At 32.9% G+C, this 27,568-nt stretch overlaps 4 protein-coding genes across 9 annotated transcripts; 1 reads left to right on the top strand and 3 right to left on the bottom strand.

The window, feature by feature from the left end:
• Positions 1–382: 382 nt before the first annotated feature.
• Positions 383–5,362, top strand: LOC18050525 (tyrosine-protein phosphatase DSP1). 2 transcript variants are annotated; one of them, XM_006447591.2, is made up of 6 exons: positions 383–894; positions 1,039–1,132; positions 4,352–4,409; positions 4,490–4,533; positions 4,629–4,744; positions 4,863–5,362. In XM_006447591.2, the coding sequence occupies exons 1-6, from the start codon at positions 620–622 to the stop codon at positions 4,894–4,896; spliced, it is 621 nt and encodes a 206-aa protein (XP_006447654.1). In that variant the 5' UTR covers positions 383–619; the 3' UTR covers positions 4,897–5,362. The 2 variants fall into 2 exon arrangements, with proteins under 2 accessions (XP_006447654.1, XP_006447655.1); XM_006447592.2 differs by having other exon boundaries at positions 4,629–5,362.
• A 1,385-nt stretch (positions 5,363–6,747) lies between these two features.
• On the bottom strand, positions 6,748–8,270 carry LOC18050524 (1-aminocyclopropane-1-carboxylate oxidase). The gene is made up of 4 exons (XM_006447590.2): positions 8,071–8,270; positions 7,742–7,968; positions 7,306–7,639; positions 6,748–7,183 (listed from the first exon to the last, which is right to left on the bottom strand). Exons 1-4 carry the CDS (start codon positions 8,173–8,175, stop codon positions 6,890–6,892), a joined length of 960 nt encoding a protein of 319 aa, XP_006447653.1. The 5' UTR covers positions 8,176–8,270; the 3' UTR covers positions 6,748–6,889.
• A 10,692-nt stretch (positions 8,271–18,962) lies between these two features.
• Positions 18,963–20,092, bottom strand: LOC18050523 (E3 ubiquitin-protein ligase bre1). The gene is made up of 2 exons (XM_006447588.2): positions 19,793–20,092; positions 18,963–19,631 (listed from the first exon to the last, which is right to left on the bottom strand). Exon 2 carries the CDS (start codon positions 19,627–19,629, stop codon positions 19,030–19,032), a length of 600 nt encoding a protein of 199 aa, XP_006447651.1. The 5' UTR covers positions 19,630–19,631; positions 19,793–20,092; the 3' UTR covers positions 18,963–19,029.
• Positions 20,093–21,017: 925 nt separating this feature from the next.
• Positions 21,018–26,912, bottom strand: LOC18050522. 5 transcript variants are annotated; one of them, XM_024191968.1, is made up of 15 exons: positions 26,536–26,912; positions 25,802–26,442; positions 25,352–25,512; positions 24,998–25,058; positions 24,790–24,855; positions 24,486–24,571; positions 24,073–24,136; positions 23,729–23,941; positions 23,126–23,191; positions 22,649–22,728; positions 22,403–22,516; positions 21,992–22,055; positions 21,827–21,897; positions 21,514–21,609; positions 21,018–21,133 (listed from the first exon to the last, which is right to left on the bottom strand). In XM_024191968.1, the coding sequence occupies exons 1-11, from the start codon at positions 26,675–26,677 to the stop codon at positions 22,405–22,407; spliced, it is 1,692 nt and encodes a 563-aa protein (XP_024047736.1). In that variant the 5' UTR covers positions 26,678–26,912; the 3' UTR covers positions 21,018–21,133; positions 21,514–21,609; positions 21,827–21,897; positions 21,992–22,055; positions 22,403–22,404. The 5 variants fall into 5 exon arrangements, with proteins under 5 accessions (XP_024047736.1, XP_024047734.1, XP_024047733.1 ...); XM_024191966.1 differs by lacking the exon at positions 21,018–21,133 and adding an exon at positions 21,149–21,421; XM_024191965.1 differs by lacking the exon at positions 21,018–21,133 and having other exon boundaries at positions 21,149–21,609.
• Between the last annotated feature and the right edge of the window lie 656 nt (positions 26,913–27,568).

The raw sequence follows: 27,568 nt of genomic DNA, 5'->3' as shown, positions 1-27,568 counted from the left end.
ATCTAAAAATATCGCAGTTGGAGCCTTCCATATAATACATTACAACTATATTTATAATAAAAAAAATTTAATTTCCTGCTCATACTAGCTCTGATAGCAACCCAAATATTCCAATTTAATATTTACGATTAAAAATCCATAAGCATACAAGTAACAATTTTATATTTTATTATGGAATTTTCACTTTAAAAACCAAGAGAACTAAAAAATAAAAATAAAAATTACTTCCACGACACACAAACTGAGCATCTCAAACCCTTTATAGTGTTTATACACTCAATTATTTTATTATGGAATTTTCACTTTAAAAACGGAAAGCCAAAAAAAAATGAAAAACGCAAAAAAAATTTAAAAAAAAAAATTACTGTCGCCTGCCGTCTCTCTCTCTCTCTTTCTGTTTCTCTCTCTAGAAACCATAATGTCTCTATAAAATCCCATGATCAGCTCAGCGGGCACCACTTTAAACACTAACTACCAGCGCCACCATTTACAAGGCAAAATAAATAAACTCTTTTAACTGTCAAAAAAAGTCTTCAAGTATCAGAAGTAGAAACCCACCAACGCATTCTTCTCTTGATCCCATTTTCTTTCTTTTGTGGTTTTTTGATTTAAGTAAGTAATGAAAGTTGACAATCCAAGCAAACATAAAATCCAGCAACAAGAAGAAGAAGAAGAAGAAGAAGAAGAAGAAGAAGCAGAACAAATGTGCAGGACCATTGAAGTCGCATCCGTCGTTGACCTCTCATCTCAGCCGGCGCCGGTGGTGACCGGAGATGAGGTCACTCTCATCCCACCTTTGAACTTCTCAATGGTCGATAATGGCATCTTCAGGTCTGGCTTTCCCGACTCTGCCAACTTTTCCTTTCTTCAAACTCTTCGCCTTCGCTCCATCATGTAAGCTTTTCCTTTTATTCACTCTCTTGACTCTTCGACTTAATGCATCAATGAATAATTTTTTTTTCTTATTATTACTAGTAAAATAATATATATTTTTTTTTAAAAAAAAAGAAAAATTCTCTTTTGGTTTTGGTGATGAAGTTATTTGTGTCCGGAGCCGTACCCAGAAGCCAATACGGAGTTTCTTAAGTCCAATGGAATTAAGCTGTTTCAGTTTGCAATTGAAGGTCACAAGGTAACCCTTTTTTGATTTAATCTAGTATGTTTTGAATATGTATGAATCTTTTCAGGTTTCAAAGTTAATTAGTGAGCTCAACCTCAATTCTTGTTGCTGAATATTGAATACTCTTTTTGTGTTCATTTGTGTGTTTGTTTCTTGGTATAGGATAATTTAAAGGGCTAGAGTTTTTTCTTTTGGTTAAAAAAAAATATTAATTACTATTTTGTGGTTTAATTTTCTTGATTTGGTTGAGCTCTTTTTGAGTGTTTTAAGGATTATCCTGGATTACATCTTTTGATATTCAATGTTGAAAAGAAAAGCTAAGGATGGTATTTTCTTAAAGTGGTATGTTTAGCCATTGATGATGGTTAGGTTAGTTATAATAATTCTCCTTTTTTAATGTCTACCTTTCTGTGAATTGATATTATTATATGGTCACATAATTCAATTAATTATTTCCAATCTGTTAATCCGTTATTTTATATTTGATAATGCCCAGATAATATACCTCCTTTATATGTTTAGATAGATATCATATGTAGTAGCTGCCATAAATTGTAACTATGCATTTTCCAAAAGAAACAAAAAGTGCCGTGTTTGGAATAAGAAAACATAAAAATGGAATCCCGTGCAAGATATGGCTGACATGTGAGTATGAATTTTTAATTCAGATCTATGATTATCACATGCATATGCTTTTTATTATGATTGTTGTTTTTGTTGTTGTTATCATCATCATCATAATCCATTGTGAATGGAGGGAATAACGGAATAATGCTTATTCCATCTTTTCTATCCAAGACAAAATGTACCTCTCTTATTTGTTTTCTTGAAATAAGGGCTTGGAAAATCCATATGATTTGTAACTTTTCTTATTTTGTTATGCATTTAGCATAATTTTGTATGATTCATGTTCTACTTTGCTCGTTGTAAATATTGTTAAACTTCGACTGCTTTACAAACTCTATGAAGCATTTGGTCACAATCCCACAAAAAAATTGCCTTGGAAATTAGTACTTGGAAGTAAAACTTTTTGTGAGTATGATGATCTTTGTGGGATCTAGATATGTGCACATTACCTTAACAAGTCTAATTGAATGATGCAGCAACGTATTTCACAATCTGTCCCAAGGATTACTTTTAGAATAGCCTATATTAGCCAGATCTATTCTTTTGCCAGTTATTGCAAACTTTTAGCTATTAGCTAGTACTGGCCAAGCATGGTTCAGGCCAGATTGATATGCTTTAAGTGTGCATGTTGAGAAACTATCCACATGTAATTCAAAAATATAAATGAAAACATGAATGACAAGTCCATTTGTGAGTATATTTTCAATGGAATTGTGGTAGTTTAATTGATAACATATTCAGTATCTTACACGTGGGTTCCATCTGGTTGAGATGGTAAAATCTCTTGTTGAAAACAAGAGGTGTTGGGTTCGATAGACAGACAGATAGATAGACATTCAACCTGAGTTGAATTCCATCTGACTTGAAAATATCCATATTTGATGGATTGTGAGATTAAATTCTCTAATGATGTTCAGGTGTGTGCATGTCTTGCTCAGATTATAAATCCATCATTGACTAATTTAACCTACATTTCAAGCCAGAAGGACATAAAGAACACAATCTACTTCACTGAATTTGGACTTATTGTTTGGAAGTTAATTGTACCATGAAGCAATCTTTGTTCTTACTTTCTTTCATGCAACCCCAGCCACCAAGCCCTAGCTAGGGTCAATTCTTTACAAAGTCTGCTATCCTACTAGAACATGAAAGGTCTGTTGAATGAAAGTTTTTTTGGTAATTCACCACAGTTTTTGTAAACAAAATCTTTCACTAGATTGGTTTTGAAACAACAAAATTGAAGTTTTCTTCGTGATCCTTAAATCTATGAATCGTGGTGACGCAACTGGATTTAATCATGTCTTATATGCTGATTGTTTATCCAATTCCTGCTTGCCCATTTTTCTAATATACATTGCATATTTTTGCTTTGGTGAATTGCTAACATGACATTGGATGCCTAATTTGCATGTTTGAAAGTCTGGTCTGCACTTTAGGGCTCTAAGTAGAAAGTTTATGTCATTTTTTGTTCTTTAGATTATCATTAATAGCTTCGAATGTGTAGTCTAAGCTATAATGTATTGGCTTTCACGTGTGTCGTTATCTGGATTCAATGATGATTTTCAGGGATTTCTTGGTTTGAAATTTATTCACTTGACACATATCTTCAGTTTGGAATTTATTCACTTGACTTGGCCAAGATATGGCATGACAGAGTTTGATACTGGATGTGTAAGCCTTGGTATTTATAAATTTACTTAAATTCCAAACAACTTGTATTTTTCACCACTTAGTTTTTAAAAATCAGTGCACTTTTATACTTAGGTGCTACTGGGGAACCTTGTTGGGCACGCTAGAGGATTTTAGTTTTTCTGGATGGTCCTGTTAATATTTTATTTTTTCCCTGTTGATGTGAACCCACTTAACTCATAGTCATTCACTGCACTTTTGAGGACATTACAAAAATCTGTTATCCCTGCTGATTATATGTATTATGATCATGGACTTTTGAATTTGTGTTATGTAAAGAACCTGCTAAATCTCATTATTGTTAGTCATTCTAGCATGGAATGTCAGACTAAAGGGATGGTTATGGGAGATGAGATGTTGAAGAATCATGTTTTGAATAGATCATCATGCCTATTCAATTTAAGGCAGCTAACTCATTTTGCATCTCTGCATTTGTTATATAAAACATTGATTGATCACGAGATACTGATAAACTGACAGAAGTTGGCAGTGTCAGTTGGAGACTTGGAGTTAATCAGATAATATGTTGGCTCATCTGTGACATATGGTTTGGTTTAGCCTTCAGCATATCAGTATCAGCAAATATTTTCCAATGGTCTGGCAGTTAAAGAAGGCAATAATCGAGCTGGTTGATCCAATAGTTGGTTTAATTATATTAGTATAATGGGGGAGGTCCTTTTTAAAAAATAAAAAATAAAAATAAAGCTGGAAGTTTAATTGATTTTTTATGTGGTTGTCTAGTTTAATTGGTCTTAATTCATAGCTTTTCATTCTAATAATTAAGAGTCTTTATCGTACAGACTTGGTAGTCGACTAGTGGGAAAGCTGCAAATATGTGTGTTATATGATGATATGAAAAATAAAAGAAGTTCATCAACACGAACTGATATCCAATGTTACATGTTGTGTATGTAGGAGCCTTTTGTAAACATCCCAGAGGATATGATTCGAGAAGCGCTTAAAGTTCTCCTTGGTATTAAGAAATTCATCACCTCATTTTCGGTTATCATTTATGAGTTTATTAATGCTCACTGTAAGTTTTCTGCAATGCAGATGTAAGGAATCATCCAGTTCTAATTCATTGTAAACGTGGGAAGGTATGCTTATAATACACTTCATATTTATTAATTTAATTAATCTTATTCATAATCGACTTTTGAGTGCAACTGATGCGGTCATTTTCTTTGTGAAGCACCGGACTGGTTGTCTCGTGGGATGCCTGAGAAAATTACAAAAGTGGTGTCTCTCATCTGTCTTTGATGAGTACCAGCGGTTTGCAGCTGCCAAAGCAAGAGTTTCTGATCAGAGGTTTATGGAGTTATTTGATATCTCTAGCTTGAAGCATCTACCGATGTCATTTTCGTGCTTGAAGAGATAGACGACCAGTTGTACTAAATGGCTTTTGCATTTTTTTTCTCTTCATTAGGGGAACGAGAATCTTGAGTCCTGCTCTGGAATAAAATAGGAAAAGGTGATGAGTTCCCGGATTGCAATTTCAGCGGCAGAGGAATTATTCTTCTTATTTCCTTCTTCAGGATTTAAAAAAAAAAGCATATATATAGTGGCATATTCTGTTACTAAACAGCGTGTCAATTTGCACAAATTATCGTCGTAGATTGGTCCAGATTTCTCAGAATCAACTTCATGTAAAAGTCTTAGATGATGCCGATCCAAAATCCCCAGCATCAGTCAAGTTTGCAGCACTTCATCTCTAGGCTCAGCTGCTTCACTGTGTCTGTTATTATTACTACACAGAAAGGCAAGGGTGCCAGATATATGGGCACCCATGATTCAGTTCATTGGTGAAAGTAACCCAAAATATATTCAATCAGATTTTGGTTTGTAAAAGAGCCATTTTTTTTTATCTTTGTATTGTATAATCTGAACCCTTTCGGAAGTAAAGTGGTTCTCTATTGTTGAACTTCAGATACCTCTGTTGTAATTTTCATTTGTTGTGTGTGTCACTCACTCTTTAAGACATGATTGAAAATGGGCACTAGATTCTTCTGCACAGCTTTCCATGCTTTTTAAAATCTTTTCGAAACTGAGGGTTTGGCCTCTGCCAATATTATAATGTGGTTATGACTATCACTTAACGCTAGATTCCAAGCTCTTCGATTTGAGTTGTATCTGATCATGGGCATGGGGCTAATCAAATGATGGATGAATTCGATTAGCAACTGAACTTTGAGATTCTGAAGGATAAATAGAATATAAATAATTAAGAATATTATGAAGTCTGAACCCAATCAACCCATTAATTGATTCAGTTGAACGTTACTATAATAAGCATAAGCCATTCACCCAACTCTTGGGACCGTCAATATTCGATATTATAGGGGTTATCACACTGTTGTGTCGATCTTAATGTCGGCTGTGTAACATGTGTCCCCACCCAAGCTCTTGTCCTTCATTTTGCTTTGCTTATTATTTCTTTAGCCAGCAACGTCACCCACCTTATGAAACATATTTACTTTTAGTGTTACCTTAGATGTAAGACAGAAAAGACCCAAAAAAAAAAAAATATATCCCTTTCTTGGATTTGCTCCTAAATTAGTGAAATTCTAAGTCAGAACATTCTCGGTTGTGATCAATTCCAATTGTGGTAACTTGTCGATTTGCTATTTGATAGCGACCTCTCACTTTAACACTAAATTCTTCCTTTGTTTCGCATATTAATTTTTCAACCATCACAAGAGATTCCTTGCTAAGTCCACCGTCGATTTACCTTGCAGGCGAAGCAACGCAGAAAAGTGAACGTGTTTACTCGAGTGCTTGATGATTATTTACAGTGCTTTGAGGCAAAATTCCTGCCGACTGAAAGTGCTTTTGCTTTCTAATATGCGAGAGGTGCTTTGCGTGTATATCTTTAAGTTGTCTCGTGGGCTTAAGGAATCCAGTTATTATGATTAAAAGTTAGAAACCAAGTTTAACTTTGCCATAGCATTCTTTATTCATGTCTTCACTTGAATGATTAGATTTCTCCACCAATCACATTAATCAGCCCAACGCCAAGTCGAAAACAAAATGGTCATAATAGTAAGTTTAAGTGATGGGTTAGCTCTTGATGGCCATTAACTTTAAATAGGAGCTGCAAATGGAGTCTCAATGATTCTAGTATTTGGTTCAAGAATGCATTATATAGAAAATCGTTATATCTTCATGAAACCACATGCAAAAGTTGAAAAGTTCAATGGGTCTATAAATAAATCATGCAACCAAAGGTTCCTTAGAAATTTTTTTAATAATTTGTGTCTTCTAGGAATAGCCTCTGAGATCTACAACATAAATAAATGAAGGAGAAGAAGCAATTAATAGGAAACACAGTTTATTTTATTTATTTGGAAGAGACTACTATCACAGAGTAGTTACATTTGTTACTGTCTACAAATAATATAAATGGATGTCACACCACTCCAGCAGATAAAAATAATTTGGCTATAAAATAATAGTTTAAGCGGTGGCAATTGGACCCAAGTTAACATTAGTTTCCACAGCTTTCATGGCTTCAAATCTTGGTTCCTTGGCCTGGAACTTGAGGGGAACATAGAGCTTCATGTAGTCCTCAAAAACAAATTTTGGGTACACTTGTTTCTTCTCAGCTTCTTTTTCAAGCAATGCTGGTGCTGGATAGATCACAGCATCACTTCCAGGATTGTAGAATGAAGCTAGGGACATCCGGCCCTCGCCGTCGGTTTGAGAAATCACTCTGTGCTCCACACTCTTGTACTTTCCATTGGTGATCACCTGCAACGGAAGCGTTTGTCAAACAGTGTCGTTTATATTATATGTGCTTTTAAAATTTAAGCTGAAGCGCAATAGTTGCGAAAACAGGGCTGCACAGGCCCATAGTATAATAATGTATGTACCTCAATTTGGTCACCGAGGTTGACAACAATGGAGTGGCGCAATGGGGGCACATCAATCCACTGGCCATCTTTAAGAAGCTGAAGGCCACTGACTTTGTCATCCTGGAAGAGCAAGATGATGCCGCCGGCGTCGGTGTGAGCCCGGAGACCCTTGATCAAATCTGGCTTGGGGCATGGTGGGTAGTTGCTAACTTTGGTACCAAAGGTTGGTCCGTTTGCCCCATGAAAGACCTTTTTCAAGTACCCCTTCTCTAATCCAAGATTCTCGCATAACAAGTCCAATAGCTCCTCTGCTAATTTCTCCAATTTCAATGCAAATTCCTTCATCACCTTCCTGCACATCATATATACATATATATATAAGATCATAAGAGCGTTTGTGACAAATGTGCTTTTTACTTGTGGTAAAAAGGAGTGTCGTTTTTTCGTTTGTCACCTGTATTCCTCATCAAGATCTGGGACTTCATTGATGGTCGACTGAGGGAGGTGACGCACATAGAAAGTGCTTTCCCAGTCCATGTCATTGACCTCGGTTTGGATACCTTCAAGTGCCCTGCTTGCAACAAGCTCCTTGAATCTTTGCTCCATACATTTTCTGTAATGCGCCTTGGTCAATCTCTCCACTGTGTCCATAAACTCCGGCTCAATTCCATGATTCACCAGCTACACAAATTTTTAACACATAATAAATGAACCCCATTAGACATCAAATTGACAAAATGTAAAATTAAAAGATAAACTTCGATCCAAAATAACTTATGGTACCTCAAAGAAGCCCCAGTTCTCACAGGCCTCGTTGATCTTCTCCAAGATAGCCGCTCTTTCAGCACCATTGATGTTCTCCAAGCTGATAACGGGGAAGTTCTCCATATCTCTGAATTCTTTCTTTAACAAGCTGTGTGTTTGTGAGTGTTTGTGTTTGTGTATGTGTTTGTGAGCTTGTTAATTAGTGCAGAGAGAGCGGAGGATAGCTTGCTATTTATAGGAGCTTAAAGGAGTGACGAGGGGGTCAAATAATTGAAAGTAAAAAAGTAATTAAAAAATGGATTACATATGCTTTGCCTTGATTCAGTAGTATCCATTTTGAACTTGAACTATGAGTTCTATGGTGGAGTTGGGCCCACTCTAGTGGCCAAAAGCTTTTCTTGACAAATTTGACCAAGGAATGGCTGCCCACTTTCCTAGCATGCGCCATTCTTCTTGGAATTGTTTGGCTGGTCTGAAAATGATGTTGTTGTCGATGGAAGGTGCTTAGTAGTTGCAAGTTGCAACCCCTCCAGGGGGTGATGGCCGATGGGTCCTTAACATTTAATTTTTTTTTTTTCTTCTCTTTTTAGTGGAATGGTGATGTGTTGGACTTGGACCATTAATTTGTTCAAATCCTATCCTATTCATAAATTTTCAATGAAAAAGAAAAAAAAATACAAATTATGTTTTGTTGTAGCCACATTTTTGGATCAACGTATCGACATCACACGTGTAATTTGTAATATCTTCGTAGACTCCTTCTAATGTGGAATTTTGAAAAGAGGAATAGATTAGAAATTGAAAAATCAAACTTAAGATGTATTTATACACCGCATTACAGTATGTGTTTTTCCTTTTTCTTTTTTTATATTCGATCCTTATTTTATAAAAACATTAGAAAGATATTCATTTTTAATAACATGTCATTTTATTGTATCAACTATTATATGTTTTAAGATTACGTTCTTTATAATACTAATATGACGTTAATCATTTTAAATATTATTCTTTTCTATACTTAATGTTTTAGCGACCAAAAAATCAATATAAATTGGGTTAGTTAATTTTTTTAGATTAGTATCGATATTAGATATGTGATAAGTCATATCTTAATGACTTATCATTAAAGTAATATTAGTTTTACACTCTTTCTATTAGTCATGTTGAGATTTCCATGTATTTAAGTCATATACTATTCTAAGGTTACGAACCTTATTCATTCAAATAGGAAGGGAATTGTACTACTTAACAATAACCAAAAAAACAAAAACATATCCTATTCTTGACATTTTATATATTGAACAAATGTATATAGTAAATTAGGTTTTCATCTTAGTAGACTTTCAAACAAGTCGATATCATACATATGATGATAATTATGATTATGATTATTATTATTATTGTTGATGTTGTTTTTTTTTTTTTCCCCTAAAGAAGGGTGCAACATCAGAATTTCTTGAACATGCACTATGAAGATATGACCATGAGATCAGGTTCATTAATTAGTGCTGGTATAGTCTCACTCAATATGATTAATATTATATTAATAATTTTATAACATTTTAGCATTGATGTGGAAATTTTAATCTGTTTAAATCATATCTTATTCCTCGCTTTTTTGTGAGTCACAGATATTCAAAGCTATCAAATGTTTTTATACTACCATCTTTTTATTTATTTATTTTCTAATATTAATGTTGAGATTACCTTTTTTGTAATTATGGCAAAATAATAACGATTTTAATTATCTAAAAAATAAAATGAAACGAGATTTGAAAAGTTTCTAAAGACATGAACATGTTGTGTAGATTCATGTTTGTACATATATTACCTTAACATCATATACTATTTCTAAGGTTCGAGCCCTTTAAGGATATTGGATTGCCTAACAATAAAAAAAAAAATAAAAAATCATAAACTATTCTTGATTTTTTTTTATATTGAACAACATGTATATAATAAATTAGATTTTCTTCTTAATTACAATTTTAGATGAGTGCTAATATCACACGCGTGATTTTTTTTAATTTAAAAAAGGGTCTAACATGAGAATTTTTTAAACATGCATTGTAAAGATATAATTATGAGATCAAGTTAATCAATTAGTATTGGTGTGGTCGTACTCGATACTGTGTGATTAGTAACACACTAATAACTTTATAAAATTTTATCGCTGATGCGGAAATTGTAATCCGTTCAAATCGTATCTCATTCCTCACTTTTTTGTGTGTGGGTAAATGACAAGGGTTTCAATCATCCAAAAAAATAAAATGAAATAAGATAATGATGAAAATATCACTTAAAAAAATTTTTGAAGACAAGAACATGTTGTGTAGATCCATGTCTGTACATATCCATTGCTTGCTAATTTGGGGAAACTAACAAAATAGTGCTAAATTAAACAGAAGAGTCTAACATGATCCCAGTTCCCCCTTTCAATTAATTAATCAAGATTTTGCATAACATGTGATTTAAGCCCATGTCGAGCAATCAATATTACATTAATAACACAGATTACAATGAGATAAAAGGCAAAGAGAAGAGGGTGTTTCTGTAAGATTAATAAAATAATGTAGAAGCCCGGTAAAGACGATAAAATTGGTCTGCATGGTGGGGGACTGAAAAGAACATCAACGGTGAGAGCGGCCACTATTTTATTGTCTGTAGCTTTTTGTGAGTGAAAAAAGTTGGCATGAAATAAATGCTATGTTGAGTCACTTCCGACTAATTGTTCGACCATGCCCCAACAGCATTCTTTTTTAACCTTCCCTTTCTTCAATTAAATATATATGGTCATAACCAAGCTTTATCATTAACTTTTATTAGACGTAATTTAAATATAAAAAAAAAAATTGTCAAAGGTTTGGAATCATATGATCCCTTTGACACATTATAATCACATCGATCACTAAGTTTACGATCAATGGTATTAGAATCAGGGGAGAGGAGATCTATTACTTAAACAACTCACCTTTGATGACGGTAACCAGGAAAGTAGAGAGGTGGATTGGCTAGAGACCTAGAGTCCAGCAACTTAGGCTTAGAACATCTCCAAAATGTTCTATAAATTTTACTCTTTAAATATCTATTTACTTACTTATGTGGTAAATAGAATAGTGAAAAAATATGTTATTCTCTAAAAAATTCTTCAAATAGAAATGAGTTAATATTATTTTAATTAAAATAACTATTTTTTTTAAAAGGAAAAGTCAATAGTAATTAAAGCACATTTCCTTCTTTCTCAAACAAAAAGTAGTAAAATATAAATTTTTTTTTTTGAAAAGAGTAAAATATAAATTGAAAAGGGAGAAAACAACTATCAAAATTTGAAGATATATGATCATTTTTTATTTAAAGAATTTTAATTAGAGTGTCTTTTGAATCCTTAAATGCTGATGTGGCTCTTCAAATAAGTAATAAAATCTTATTTGAAAAGTCTTTTTGTAATGCTCTTACTGCAAACTAAATACCGATGGTGCTTGTGAGAAGATGGGTGAGTCCATCGAACAACCGGATGTTTGGTAAATTTTGGTGCTAATTTACTTGCAAATTACGTCTTATCTGTTCGTCTATGTTTTTACTTTTTTTTTCTTCTCCCCCACCTCTCCCAGTGTGGTTATTTTTTATTACTCATGACAGGTATGGGGTTGTTTATTTCTATTTAGTCTTGTCTTAAATCTTTTTAGAGTCCGTTTGTATCAAGAAAAAAGAAAAAAGAAATTTAATTGTCCGCTTTTGTTTGTGGAAGTATATTTGTCATTTTTTTTCTCCCTTACTATCCCTAAGGATTGAACCCGAGTGGCCAGTGGCTACAAACTTCATGTTGTTACCAATAAATAATAATAAATTAACTTATTTTTGACAAATGTTATACCGGTAATTATCAACACTTGAAATGAAAATTTTAATTTATGTGATAGGATTGAAAATTTAGTCCAAAACAAATATTTTTTAATTCTCCTCAATTGTTTTTTACAGTCTACGCCAGTAGAGGTGGTAACCCATCCGGTCCGGACCCGGACCGTATCCGGGCGTTGTGGGTCGGATATTATCCGGTCCGGGTATGAAGCCGGGTCGGTCTTGGGCATCACTTGATAAACTCGGAACCCGAATTTTATTAAAAAAAATTATAAAATATATATTATTTTAAATATTTATATTTATTTGACTCATTTATTATACATATATAAAGTTTTAAACACTTAAAGTCTATATTTTCATGTCAAATTTTATTGAAATAAATTTAAAACTTATAAAATTACCAAAAAATAAAAAATATATACACATATAATATTAAAAAATATAAAATTTAGGTATCCGAATTAAAACTCAGTTCGAACCCAAACTCAGACCGGTTGCATCTGGGCAGGATCCAATCATTGCAATACCCGGATCCGGCCCGGGATTTTGCCATCTCTATACGCCTGTCATGCAATACACTTGTATTAGTTTATTTTTGACGGTTGAAAAAATGAAAGGTGACATCGAATTATTCAAATTGAATTTGTTGTCAAACAAATATCTCCCGAAAGACCCACGTGGAAGACAATTGAATATTTGCAGGTAACAAGACCTTTGATTAGGAATCTCTCACTATCCGTTTTCACTTTAGAAAAAAAAAATCATTATAAATGAATTCAAGTAAAGTTTATTATTATTAGTATTATTATTGTTATTGTTATTATTATTATTATTGTAAGGCCACGTATCGTGTAGGCCACTAAAGCAAAAGCAGCAGTGAAAGACCGATGGTGGCTTCTTGAAACCCAACCCATTTGGCTTTGGGTTAAAAGCACTTTTGTTATTGCTGATTAAATTTGATCCACTTGTCCTACAGACCCAGATCTCTTAGGGCATCTCCATCCACTTGGCAGCCCTAAAAGGTACCCCTAAAAATTATGTGCGAATTGTCATTGTAAACTAAGACCAATAAACTTTTTTCAAGAAAACAAAAGCCACCATTACTCTATTAGGAACTTGTTGGACAAAATGTATTTGTCTTGCAAAAAAAAGAAAAAACACATGAAAATTCTTTATAACCATTTAAACATGAATACATGATAATATTTTTTTTATTGTCAAACTTTCTTAGAAAATTCTTACTTTTACAAATTACGTGCCGTTTTAAATAAATTCTCCTTTTAGCCATGTAGTTTTATCCATAAAATTTCATACATGGCATGCTAATCACATAAAAAAATCACGATTGTTAATTGTTAAGTTTTTCTTCTTTCTTTTGTTGATGATTCAAAAAAGTTATGTAGATTTTCAATAAAGGTGGGTAAATTCAATTCAACTGGATTGACCCAATTCAATTCAACTCAACTCAACTAAATTTAAATTGGTTGATTTGGTCAATTTTTTTAACCTAATTAATGATCGAGTTGGGTAGAGTTCATGTTACTCATAAAACTTAATCCAATTAAAAAATAATAAAAAGGGTTTGACTATATTGGAACCGTTCTAAGGTGGAGCACACATTCATAACCTTACGATCAAAGTTTTAATGTGTTTTTTATTATTTATCATTTTATGTGTGTTGCTGTGATTTTTACTCTACCTTAAAACAGCTCCAAAGTAAACATTGTCTAATAAAAATTATAGTGAAATTAATATCAACTATCAAACTATAGCTCAATTTTTAGAAATTCGATCTAACACAATCCCTACCCGCCCCTCGTTTTCGATATTTGAAAATGATGATTAGTTATGTCTGTCCTCACGCTTTTAACTTGAAAATTGAGTTCATCACGCATCAATTTTGACCAAAGTATTGCAAATCCACAATTAAATGTAGCTTATTGAATGAAAAGTTTGAATCAAAAGCCATCGCAAATAGTAAAAATAATAAATGTGCTTTCATGTGATTAGTGAGACAAAATTCATCACTTGAACAGCATGGAAGCTTCATTTTCTTGTCGGCTAATGAATAATCTTTTGTGGGTTTATGAAATTTTAAAAACATTTATGTGGTTACTATTTTCTTGACTAAAAAAAAATTCCACATGATACAATGGAGAAGAAAAGAAAATTGAATGTCTGCTTTTGGAAATTTTCTCACTCGACTTTCATATTTAAAATGAATTTGTGGCCTAAAAAAGGTGATCAAATATGACAAAATTAATATTTAACTGTTATACCAAGTGCCAAATTTTATTACTTGAGTGTTGAGAAATTTGATTGTGATATTGGTGCTGACTTTTCGTATTATGTATTTGTGACTCAGGGTCCCTGATAAATAATTAAATATTCGTCGTCCTAGTACTAAATGATGGGAACAAGATAGCCGTCAATTGCGGGGACCAAAATTTTCAGAAAAAGGAAAATTCCCGCGAAATTGATTTGATATTATCCAAAGCTTAAGATTATTTCATTCATGGACTATTCTTGGCCTTATTTTTGGTTTATCATGTGATTAAAAAAAATCATACTGTTATGGTTTTCTTTTATAACTCTTCATGCACCAATTGTAGATTTGAAAAAGAGTGAAGAGACTTGACAAATTAATGCACGATGCTTATCATTTGTTGGGAGCAAAGTGCTGTAATTTGAAGGAAATTTCGGACGAGGATGATTTCAAAGCCGTTTTTTAGGAATTTAATCATTTGAAAGTGAAACATGACCGAGATTTAGGATTTTTGGCGAGCATCAATGATTTTCACGTTGCCATAAGTTTTGGTTAGAGTTTTTTAGAAAAATATTTTTTAATAATTAATCTATCGACAACTCACTCCCCTCTTTATGTATGCAAGCGAGGTTTAAATCCAAATCTCTTATTTGTAACGTAAGATTTTATCATCTCAACTAAATGAAACTCTGAATATAACTAGTGTTAAAGATAATAAAAATAAATTATGTGAGTCAAGAGATATCTAATTCAATCAATTTTATCATGCTACATCATTTTGTACAAAATAAATTTGTACAAAATTTTGTGACTATATCATTACTCTTTTAGTTTACTATTAAAACACATGATTTAATAACGTGCCCACACAAAAAAATAATAATAATAATAAGGGTGCCTGCAACTGAGATTGAATATATATATAGAGTCCTCATTCATCACGACATCTTGGATCCACTTAATTGTGATTTTGATTTTGATTGGTCTATATGAACTTTTTTAATTGACCAAATTATGATTGTAAATTTGATCAATTCTCTAAAAATAAAAGAATTTTAGAATACATTAAAAATGTTATATCAATCATACAATAAGGCGATATCATTATTGTATGTATATATTTATTTTAAAAAATTATATCATGTGAATGGTAGTTATGATAAATTCAAGATAAATGGGTCTGGTTATGTTAGAACCATTCTAAAATAAAGCACCCCTTTAAAATTACAAAATTAAAATTATAATAAATTTTTTAATATTTATCACGTTGTGTATGGCTGAGATTCGTACCGCAAGATAAGCATAACCTAAATTCAATTCCAATCTTACTGTTTTCCAAAGCTTTGACTAGTTTTTCAAGCTTGGACTAACTAGTGGTCAAAATGGAATAATTGTCATTGATACCAACCCTTAATTAACGGAGGCCCTCAACTAACCAATTAACGAATGTTTAATTACTGGCCCTACGAGAAACCTTTACTTTTTGATTGGGTTGACTTTACAATCATATCTTAACTTCGTGGGAAAGCAATCAAGAGGAAGAATTTTTTCCAAATTTATTTAAAGCAAATTTCTCCATTGTTTTTTATATTTCTGAATTTCTGCTAATTGATGTGACCTCAACAAATTTTTAATTATAAAATTACTATATTCGTATAAAAAATTTGGGATTCGAATTATAATTCAGATTTTTTTTTTATAAAAAAAGTATACTTTTATACTAATTATGCTATTTTTTTTCCCTTTTTTGGTTAAGTAATTATGCTATGGTTATGCAAATAAAAGAATTAAAAGTAATTTATTTTTCCAAAGGAAAAAAGAAAATCACCATTATTACACCAAAGTATTTAGAAGTTTCCGAGAGCTTGCACTTGGGAGCAGACCTTTCAAATTAGGCAATAGATATCAAAGTATTAGCAGACCTTTGAAGTTACACTCTTATCACATAATGTCAAGCACATTGTTTTCACAAAACTAGCAGCTCCAACATCCTGATGAATGTATCAACCAATAAATTTCGGCATGATATTATAGTGCTAAATTACTTGCTATTTGATTCATGCATTGAAAATATCACATCTCACAATATTAATATACATGATATATCATGAGTTCAATTGTGCTATGGTACAATTTTTTTTTTATTTTGTATAAATTGATGTAACAAAATAATTTTTTTATATAAAAATAAAAAATAATTAAAAAATCATACGTTTTATGTGGCATTTCCATTAAACAATATTTACACCACATTTATTTGTCAAAATTTTTGCGAATATAACATTACTATGAGCTCTCTTTTTTATGCACTTGTATTCAATTGTTTGAATTTAGAATATGAATTAATGATATGGCAACACATTCTTATATTCTTAAGGTGTGTATAGGAAGCCAATCAAATGTTTGTGGGGCTGTGAAAGGTGGGATTATTTACATTACAAAAATTTCTCTGAATATTCTTATTTTTATTAAAAATATGCATTACAAAAGCACCCATAATGTGAATTACTATTAAGAATAATTTATTATAAATTAATATTATATAATTATTTTAAACACCCATATAACAACTCATTGTTCAATTTATAATTCTCATAAAATAAAACAAAAGTCTTGTAAAATAACTTTTTTTTATTTTTTATTTTTGCTTTGGCCCTTCGTCTTCATGTCTTTATCTTCTTCTTCTCGTTTGCTTTTTTTTTTTTTTTGTGTTGGGTATTATTTATGAAATATTTATTAATATTATTATTATGTTTTCATTGCAAGTTATTTTGGGTGAAAATTCAATATTGAACATAAATATACAAAAAATTAATAACTAAAATTATGTTAAATAATATTGTTGTAAGTGTATTGTTGGGGGGACTTAGCATAAGATTTATAGGTATCCAACCCAAAATACTAGCCTTTTAGGTGGAGTGACCTACCACCTTATAAACCCAAGCATCTCCCCTTTACTAGTCAATGTGGGACACAACTCAACATGTATGTTAAATCTCTTAAAGTTAGTGTCTAAATAGTTCTATTAGTGTTTTCAATAAATAAAGTTAAATAACTTAAATATTTTAAGGATTTTTTTGTACAAAATAAAACTTAATCTTTTATAATTAATATGATAATATCTGAGTATATAGAATAACAGAGTATTTAAATTAATATTTAGAATACAAATAACCTCACCCAAATGTAAAACATACAACTATTTCATTAGGTAGTGGATACTGGATAGACATTATGCAGCTGATCAGATTGGAGCCGTGAAAGCCCAGGCCCAATTTTGCTGAAGTAGAACCTGAAGGTCGAGTCAACCGTTGTGAGTTTTCGTTGCAGGTCCAGTCCATAATCACAAAAGCACATACCTCTCGTTTGTCGTCCGGGTGATGAGTATGTAAAAACTAAAAAGAGTTGTGATGAATATCTAAATTTTTTATCTTAAATTTTATTTAAAATAATATATTATTTATTTAGTGATTTATAATTTTTTATAAAATTTAAATAAAAACAATTTTGGTCGAATTTATTTATTTTAAATATTCCGTTTTATTTATTTATTTTTAATGAAAATATTGGCTGATCTAAATTAACAAATTTCCAATACTATTTATATTTATCTAATAATCAAAACTAATTTTAAAAAAAGATTTATTTGATTTATATTTTTTTTATTTAATGGCTTAATGGACTTAATTACAATCAGTTAAATCATTAAGTCCGATTATTTTTTGACTTAATGAAAATTTTCAATTTTTAAGTTATTAAGCTAATATTTTTAACTTCTTACTTAATCTAAAAACTTTGAACGACATTATTAAAAGATATTCTCCAAAATATCCCTATCTAATTAATTAATTATCATTCGTATCTAAATAACTTTAATAATTTGCATATAACTTGTGATAATATAGTGATAGACTATTATTATTATTATTTTTTATTTTCTTCAAATTAACATTATTTATCTTTATAATTTTTAATGAATATTTTTCATATAAAACATTATAAACAATAATAAAATTGATTAAGATATAACAACTTAGAATATTAAAAGGTTGTATTCAAGTGAACATAATTATGTTATGAAAAAATATTCTCTTATTTGTTTTCTTTGAAGTGTTATTAATTGTTTAATATTTATAATTTGTAAAGATACCGATGTAAAAATATTGGTTTTTATATTTTTTGAAGTTAAAAAAATTTAATATTTATTTTTTACAGTTAAAAAAAACATGTTATTTAGAATTAAACATTCAATTTTATTTAGAATTGAGAATACTTTAGATTTATTCAAGTTTCTAATAAGAGCCACTTTAGATTGAATTGATCGACATAGAAGAATTTTTTATTTAGACTGTATTGATCGACCTAGCTAGAAGAAGCATTTTGGATAAATCAAATGATAATCAACACAGTCTATTATATGAATATGAATATGAATTTGAATCTCTCTCAAGTGTTATTAATTGTTTAACATTTATAATTTGTAAAGATACATATGTAAAAATATTAGTTTTTCATATTTTTTAAATTAAAAAAATAATTTAATATTTATTTTTTACAATTCAAAAAAAAAAGAAGAAGAAAAGAACATGTGATTCAGATTTAAATATTTAATTTTATTTAGAATTTAGACTAATTCATATTTATTTAAGTTTCTGATAAAAGTCATTTTAGGTTGAATTGATCGATCGACCTAGAAGAATTTTTTATTTGGACTGCATTGATCGACCTAGAAGAAGCATTTTGGATAAATCAAATGATAATCAGCATAGTCTATTATATGAATATGAATTTGAATTTGAATCTCTCTCAGTTGCAAGTTGTACGAACATCTATTGGAAAGGAAAAAGGTTCTAAAAAATATCAAGGATTTCAATAATCGAACGGTTGCAAATAGGACAAGTCCCGCGATTGAGCCACAGATCCCTTGAACAAACTCTGCAAAAAGTGTGGCCGCAGGGAATAAAAGCCGCACCTTTATTCCTCTCCATGCAGACGCAGCACATCCAATCGCTGCCCTCCCTCAGTGTCAGTACTTCTCCTCCTTCCACGTCGCCATCTTTTTTCATCTGCCAATCACCACCGTCCGTTTCTTCAATCAGCATCATCAGCGTCTTGACAGCGGTTCCAGCAGCATTCTTTTTGGGAACCACGAGGCCGTCTCCAGAGCGCAAATTGCGCTCGGCAGCTAGTGCCATGGCCAGGTTCATGTTAATGGTAGTACCGGCACCAGCAGCAGTAACTGATGCGGCAGCGTTTCGCATGTGCATGCGGACGTGGGTTCCCCGTTCTTGTTCTTCTGGTTCTTCTTGTTCTTCTTCTTCTTGTCGCGGCATGATTGTGAGTGTTTGAGTTCTGAAGCTCCACATGGATCCACAACACCCCATTCCCTTCAATCGCAGCCGTTGCTTTAGATTCTGCCACACTCTCGTCCTCCTCTCTATGCCGTTCATTTCTTTTAAATAAAACATCAATAAAATAAAAAAAGAAAGGAAATTCAGTGATCACACTCTACCCCCTGCTTTAAAAAGTTGCATTAATGATAATGTGATTCTTGCATAATGATATTATTATATTAGTGCAAGTAATGAACCAAGCTTCACAATATTCACTTACTTGGGGAAGAATTGGGAGTCTTATCTTGTGAGTTTCTTGTAGATTTAGATTCTCTCGAGGAGGCCAGAAGCAGAGCCAGAGGAATAAGCAAATTGAACTGGCAATCGCAACTTGGGAGTAGAAGTTGGGGACTTCAAAGTTTAAATTAAAGGCTAGCCATCTAGATAGGGCTTATAAAAGGGACGGAAAAAAAGAAAGGGCAAGTGAGAAAATATTTAGCTACTTGGTTACTTTGTCAATCTACTGTTACAGTGAACTACAGATTAGATAAAACGCGTAATCACGTTTGTCTAATTTCAGAGAGAGTTTTCAATGCATGCAGCGCGGCGGTGGGGGGGAATGGGAATACATATAGAATAATGTATATTCTATGAGTAGGGTCCCAACGCAACCCTTTAAAACATTTTGCTGTCAGTGACTTTAAATCTCTGTAATTGATTTGATTGGATTCATCTTCCTTTCCTCTTTGAACGAATGACTGAACAGTGAAGGAGGGCTTAATTTAATTCAATTATTATCTTAAATGAGGAGCAAGCAATATATGGCATGGGTCCTCATTGGGATTAATTATTTTGAATTTGGAGTTTGAACCAACTCCTCGAAGAGCTTAGCTACACTGTTGTTGTACTATCCCCTTGCCTAATCAACTTAATTTATTGTTTTGATTGTAATAAAATGAAATACCCAGAAAAATAATTCATGTCAACTAACTAAACTAAACATTGAAGATCGAACGGTATCAGCATGAACAACCCTGCTAGGACCCCATCAATGTTGCGTCAGAAGCACTTTGTGTAACCAAGGGTGGGGGGGAAAAAAAAAGAAAAGAAAAAGGCCCTGTAATATAAAGCTGCTCGCCTCCATCTCATCTCACATCTATTGTTGATAGAAAAAGGTCATTGGTTATGAGAATATATATAATGATTCAATTTACTCTCGTAAAGCCGTGAAACCCGGCGCAATTTGCACTTGCAAATGTGTCCCAGTTGGGGTAGATAATTTGGGGTTGTTTCTCATTTTATGGCAGCTTAATTTAACGAAATGAGGGGCTCCCTCAAAGCGAATCACACAGGAAGCACAGTACTGATTTAAATTTGTTACTGCCACGGTCGTTGGTTATAAATTATGACAGCTGAACTTTTTACCCTTTCTGGTTCGTTAAAATGATGGAAATAAACGAGAATCTACCTGCACTATGCAATGATAGCAATAACATGGGCTCGTGGACTTTTTGGATCTCTCTAGGGCCCCATGCCAGGTGGGCTACATGCCAGGATTCTCGCGAGGCTGAGCCATCAAAATCTTCAGAGTTAGGCATCAAGTTTAATTATTATTTATAACCTACACGAAGCGAAGTATTAATAACTCGTGTGATTAATTTATAGGGATCAACATGAAATGCGGAGACGAGTTCCGCGAAAAATGTCAAGACAATTGCTGATCAGGACGTGACCCGTGTTTTGAGTTACATTTTATTTTTGACAATAACACATATACGAGGGCCCCACCACCAAAGACCAGATCACAATGTATTACTTCATCTTGTACACATACTAACATTGATTCCCGAAACATGCTTCTGCATTATATCTAAATCTTCTTTGGCATCCAATGTGTTGTGAGTTGTGACTGAAACCATTTGGTTTTTGACTGTTATAACTCCTAAACAATTAATTCAGAGGTCCCTTTAGAGTTCTTGGATATGACACTGCTACACTCACCTCGTTATAATGCATATGTCCTCTCTGATGGTAAATGTGTCTTGGTTAGCGAGATCCGAATACAGTTCAAAATTTACGGTTTGCCCCGGCGCAGCCCTACACAACAGGAAACCAAAGTTACTGCCGTATACTGCTGTTAATGTCAAAGGAAGAGGCTGAAAAAGCAAGTCATGGTTACCAACCAGCAGGGCACTTGACAAATTCAGATTCAATTAACTGCCAGCTTTTTTTTTTTAATCTAACTAGATGGTGGAATGAATTGCCCTTATGTAATAAAAGCATGAGAAATCTATGCACAAGGGGAGGGAAAAACCTTATAGCCACCAAAATTCCGGTAGAAAATCACCAATTGTAAATTACACCAGCATCTGCTTACTGTACAAACTGACAAAAAGTATTGATAATAAACATTTTCACAATGCAGCAAAATTATTCTGAACATGTGCATAGCATAGAAAGACATTGTTCAGACACTTACCGTATCAAGAAACTTCAGAGAGAAAATAGCATCACTAAAGGGGCATGCCTTTGCAACAATAGGCCTGAAAGGTGAACCACATGAATTTATACTAAAATGCAAAGAAGATTTTCATTGTGATCAAAAGAAAAGCTATTGCATCCAAAAAGAACCTGATCTTTCAAAATTTTGAGGGAAAAATACACAATAAAGAGAAAAAAAAACAAAGAAAACGTCCTGCAAGTCTACAAACACCACATTTGCTGAATTAATCCATTAAAGTTTAAATTAAACCCATCTGATTGTAATTGCTCATCCCATAAATTTTCTGTGCAGAAATGATCCCCATGAATAGTCAAATGAGGGAATTCTAATCGTTTAAAAAATTTAGATTAACAAACAAAAGTTAAATTAGATAGGTGTAGCGCATACTCTTATGTTCTGTCCTGTAGCATCAAATGGCGATAGCTACGGCCTCGGAAAAATCGCTGCCAGTGAAATTGGAGATAGTTCCAGAAACTCAACTTCATCTGCTCCAGGACAAGCCTGCAACCCAAGTTTCAGTTGTAAGCAAGCATGTGAACACACACATTGTTTCTAAAAAACCCTCAACCCTCTCTTTCCCCTGCAGGTAAGCTTTCGCACTCATTTTTGAGTATTTGAGAGAAGATTGCTTACCATCTCACAAGGCACCTCTGAATACCTCTAGATATGGGGCGCATGAAGGATGGATCCCGTTGAGCATAGAGCAAACCAACCTAGGGAAATACAGAATGAAAGAAATATGAATTTACAATACCACGGGTATGCGGTTTGAAGAATTCAGATGTTCATGGGGTATTGAGTTTTAACAGAAAATATAAGTTCAAAATCCAAACCCCAAATTCTAGCATATTTCATACTTTTTCAATTTAATTTTTAAAAACAAATCTGGAAAATATAAGAAATTCAATGACCTCAAGTAAAATCAATGGTATATCATAATCTGAACAAGGAAAGAAATAACAATATTACACTGGAAGTATTTTGTTTAAACTATATATGGATTTGGCAAAAGAGTAGATAAAAAATCCCAGAAATTGAATTACACCAAGAAAAATGCCAAACTTCAATGCAAACCCCAAAATCTTATTACATCAAGAAAAATGCAAATACCTCCAATAACGCAACAGCAGCAGGGTCATCGAAAATCTCAAGGCTACAGTCAGCTAGGTAATTAACCTGAAAGAAGTAGGAAAAAGTTCACAGGTTACAAAAAGGACAAGGTAAAAAATAGATAAATGAACAAAAAGGGGTATGCAGGAACCAGCATTAAGATATGGCTTCACTAAAATGGTATTACAGGATGCTATCACCTGTGATAAATACTTTTCACAAAGTAATACCAATCAATTAGCTCTTGTATACACATAAAGGGAGAGATAATTCCCTGATGACCTGACTTGACTGAACGAAGTGCTAGCCAGAGAGATTTCAAGATCAGACAATTTGGACAAAATCACAATGTGCAGATTATAACTCGCAGACCATTTTTTAAAAGGAAAAAAGGAAGTATAAAGTTTAATGTTTAAACAAGCCAATGATGCAGAAAATATGTGTATGATGGCTAAAAACACAGGACTGTAGAAATCTAGAAGAAATGAATACTTGTTTTTTAAATTAACAATAGAAACCCAATATATCAGCAAAATAGAAGGGATCAGTTTAGAGTAGAAAAATTGTGATATTCCAAACAGCACATGCAAACAAACCGCTTACCCCAAATTCTGTACGGACTAGAGCCTGAACAAAATCCATCAGTTGAATCTTTGCCCACTCTGCAAGCAGAATAGTGTCATCTGTTCGAGGAGGATGCCTCCAAGGAGCACCAAAACGTAATTTGTCTTCCAGTACTCTTCCATTTTTGGCATCAAAAGCAAACTTTTGCAGGAGTAGCAAGGCTTTATCCATGGCAGGATTCACCACAGTAATCTACAATGAATCATTTAAGAAAAAGTAAGTTAACATGCGATCCCAAGTGAATTAACAAACCTAACAAATTGTAGGAACAATTCAATACAAGGATTCAATGAATTAATATGTAAATAAATAATAAAACTTACTTGCAAATAAGCTAAATATGCATCAACAATGTCCTCAAATGTACTAGCCCTGTCTTCCATGACCCTACATTTCAACCAAAATCAAGGTCATTAAATAACAGAATACGCTTCATCACTTTTGAACGAATAATTAACTTGGTTACAAAGAAAGACAAAAGTGATATTGTATCTCACAGTGTACTACCCATTGCGCCACAAACTAAATATTGTTGGATAGAAATGAGTGAGAAAAACCCAGATTATCATACAAAAATAACAGATGTACTTTGTTTGTGTGAGAACCGGAATATACCATGCTCCACCCATCACTCATATCTAGATAATGATGGAGCCAGTTTCTAGCCCAAAAAATGAAGATATTATCCATCTATATATGTTGCATGATAATTCAACAAACATAGAATGATCCTTACTTCTGGTAATAATTGCTTTGTTTGAGTGCGTAAAGCTCAAACAGATGGCGGGGGTTAGGCCCAAGTACCTCAGCAATCACCGTCCACTACAATTTCATCAAGGATACTGTTAAACTAATTAAAAAAAAAATTAATTCATGACGTTACTCCAACAAGTGTGAAAAAGGGGATGGGGGACTCATTTAATGCTATTAGAAGGAAATGCGGAATTTGATGCTGTGGTTTCTTTGATCATCTTTTAGCTGTGCATCAGTTCTTTCTTTCCCAAACAAATGTTCAACAATAGACCAGCAAAGTTGGTCACCTCTGAATTGCTGAAGTAATCAGTAACCATATGCATTTTAGCTTCTTGTGGAGTCCACCCAAAAGTCTGCAGATTTAAAAAATTAAAGTGATATATATCAAAATAACTTGAATATGGAAATGTGCATGAAGTATCATATATAATAGTATGACATGAATGGATAAACAATGATGGTGATAGAGACCCACAAAAGTTTTGTTATGAGTACCTCACGGGAGATGAATATGTCTATAAATCCAAAATCCAAGTAGGCTCGGTATGAATAGTAACTGTATATAACAAATTATTAGCAGGTACACCAAATTTAAAAAACTTCTAAGTTATAAAAAAAACAAGAGGAAAGCAATTACAAACATTACTGATATCAATGCCAAACACAAACTTCTCACATGAATTTAAAATCTCACAAGAATTGTTAGGGGCTAGGAGAACATTCCCTCGTGCCATCAATCATTTCTAAGTAGAACTTATTGTTACTTGTAAGTTGACAAATAAACACTTAAATAGCTGCTATGAAGTAAAAAACAAGCAAAAATTAAGATGATAGTGGGATGGGCTAAACCTATCTGAAGTAACAAGTATGACAGGCAAGCACCGCTCATTTACACCCAAAGCAATTATTCTCCATATCAAACTGTCATGATACATTGATCCACAGACAGCTGAATCATCCGTTAGAATTGCATTGCGGAGAACTTCAATATTGTTTATAACCAGCTTCGGCTGCCCAAACAGTGCAATACATCAATCAATAACCATCTTCCACAATAAGACTCTTCCAGCATAATTTTTCATTTCATAACAGGCATGAACAACTAATGCAAATATACAATTAAAAATTATAATTAAAGAAAAAGGGAAACCATATACACCAATTCAAGCATATGGGTTTGGCACTCTTACATAATTATCAAATTCTTAAATTACCAAATTGTCTCTCCATTTGGAATTTACACAACAAAATGCTAAATAAAATGATGATGATGATGATAAAAATCTGCCTGAAAACTACCTGAAAGCGATCAATCTCGGCAGCTTGTGACAACAAATCAATCAACAAGCAAGGCCAATCGGTACAAGAATTCGCCAGGGACCTCGAAAACCCACCAGTTCTGTTCAAGTTGGCAATGGCATTAGCTCTCCACTCATGCTGCATGTTTAACACCTCCTTAGCCAACTTCAAAGCCACAAGCCCTTCTCTCAAATACGTCTCTTCTTCAAGGGACAATCTCTTCCCGTTCTCTCTCAACTCCAAAACCCCATCAATCTCTTTGGCATTTACTCGAGCAGACAGAGCGTAAACCGCCCGCTCCCACAAAACAGACCCAGAAACCTTATCAGACACCGCATTTTTCACCTTCTTGTTACTTTTACTAAGTATTCTCCTAAGTGCAGTGTTAAGGCCGTGCCATTTGTTAAGAGTGGTGAAAATTTGCTGCGAACTAATTGTACCAAGTTTAATTCCCCTCTCCGCCATTGATTCGAGGCATGTCTCGAGCTGGGCTTTGCAGTTTGACAAAGTGGGCGGCTCACAATTTGACCAAGACGACCAAGGAAAAGACTGATTGTGCTGTGGGTGATGATCCTTAATCGATTCAGCGAAGTCTACGTAACCAGTAAGGTGAGGTTCTTTGTTCAAATCTTTCAGTAGCCCTGCCAAAAAATAAAATAAATAAATAAAATGTTATCAGAGAAAGGGTTAATTGTTAGTTGTAGAGGGGGGTTGAGTGTGAAAATGTGTATTACGTTCGAGGAATAGGGTGGTTTTGCCGACGCCACGAGGGCCGTGGATGATGAGGGGTTGAGGGACGCGGTGGTGTTGAGCGTGATTATTTAAGACGGTTTCTAGTAATGGTCTTGGTATTATTTTCCATGCTTTGTTCACCATTTTTTTCTTTCTTTTTGAGTATTTGTTGTCTCTGCTGCAGCTGCTGCTTCTTCTTCCTCAGCTGATGATTCTGCTGAATAAAGTTCAAGGCTTGGGGTTTTGGGTTTTGCTGTCAAAATTAGGGGTTTAGATTAGTCCTGGGTTAGCCAACTAATGGGGCTCGACACGGGCTCAGTCTATTGCTGCAAGACTGACCTGTCCACGTTGTTTTTGCTCGGTAGCTTAAATGCGCAATGCAACGATTGCAAAATGTCCAACACCGTCCACAAATGACACATCTCACATCATTTGGAACATAAAATTCATATCCAATAGTTTTCTTTTCTTTTTTCAAATAAACCTCAATAAGGTATAATATATTAAATTAAAAAAAAAGATAACGAGTTTATTTCATAATGACAAAATCCAATGAAATTTTATAAATATTTCATAATAAATCATATCGAGATTAATACAATCATTATTTGGGCATCTCCCAAGAATCATTAAGTAGAAACTTTTTAATTTTCAATATAAGAGAATTTTACTATATGAAATGTAACAAGTTCAAATCAATATTGGTTAAAGTATTTACAACACCATTATCTTTTCTGTAGATATCATAACAATAAAATGTATTAATTTTATCATAATTAAGCAATTAAACCATCTAATGTAGAGTTGTCGATGAGGAGAAAATACGTCAATTTCTCTCTCATACATCGCACATGTGGCTGATAAAATCTGGGTCCAATCACAAGGCAAGACATCATATCCATTAGGTAGGTACTAATGTTTCTAATTTCATTTCTTTATTTTATTCTACATATATGTTTTTACTTACCTACAAGCTTGATACAATCTTAATTGAGACGTGTATATTATATTGGCCTATATTTTTATTGCAATTTA

The sequence above is a fragment of the Citrus clementina genome, unplaced genomic scaffold (genome assembly GCF_000493195.1).
Source record: "Citrus clementina cultivar Clemenules unplaced genomic scaffold, Citrus_clementina_v1.0 scaffold_2, whole genome shotgun sequence".
NCBI classification, from domain to species: domain Eukaryota; kingdom Viridiplantae; phylum Streptophyta; class Magnoliopsida; order Sapindales; family Rutaceae; genus Citrus; species Citrus x clementina.
Note: the sequence above shows the minus strand (reverse complement) of the source record. Positions and strands in the feature narration are given on the sequence as shown.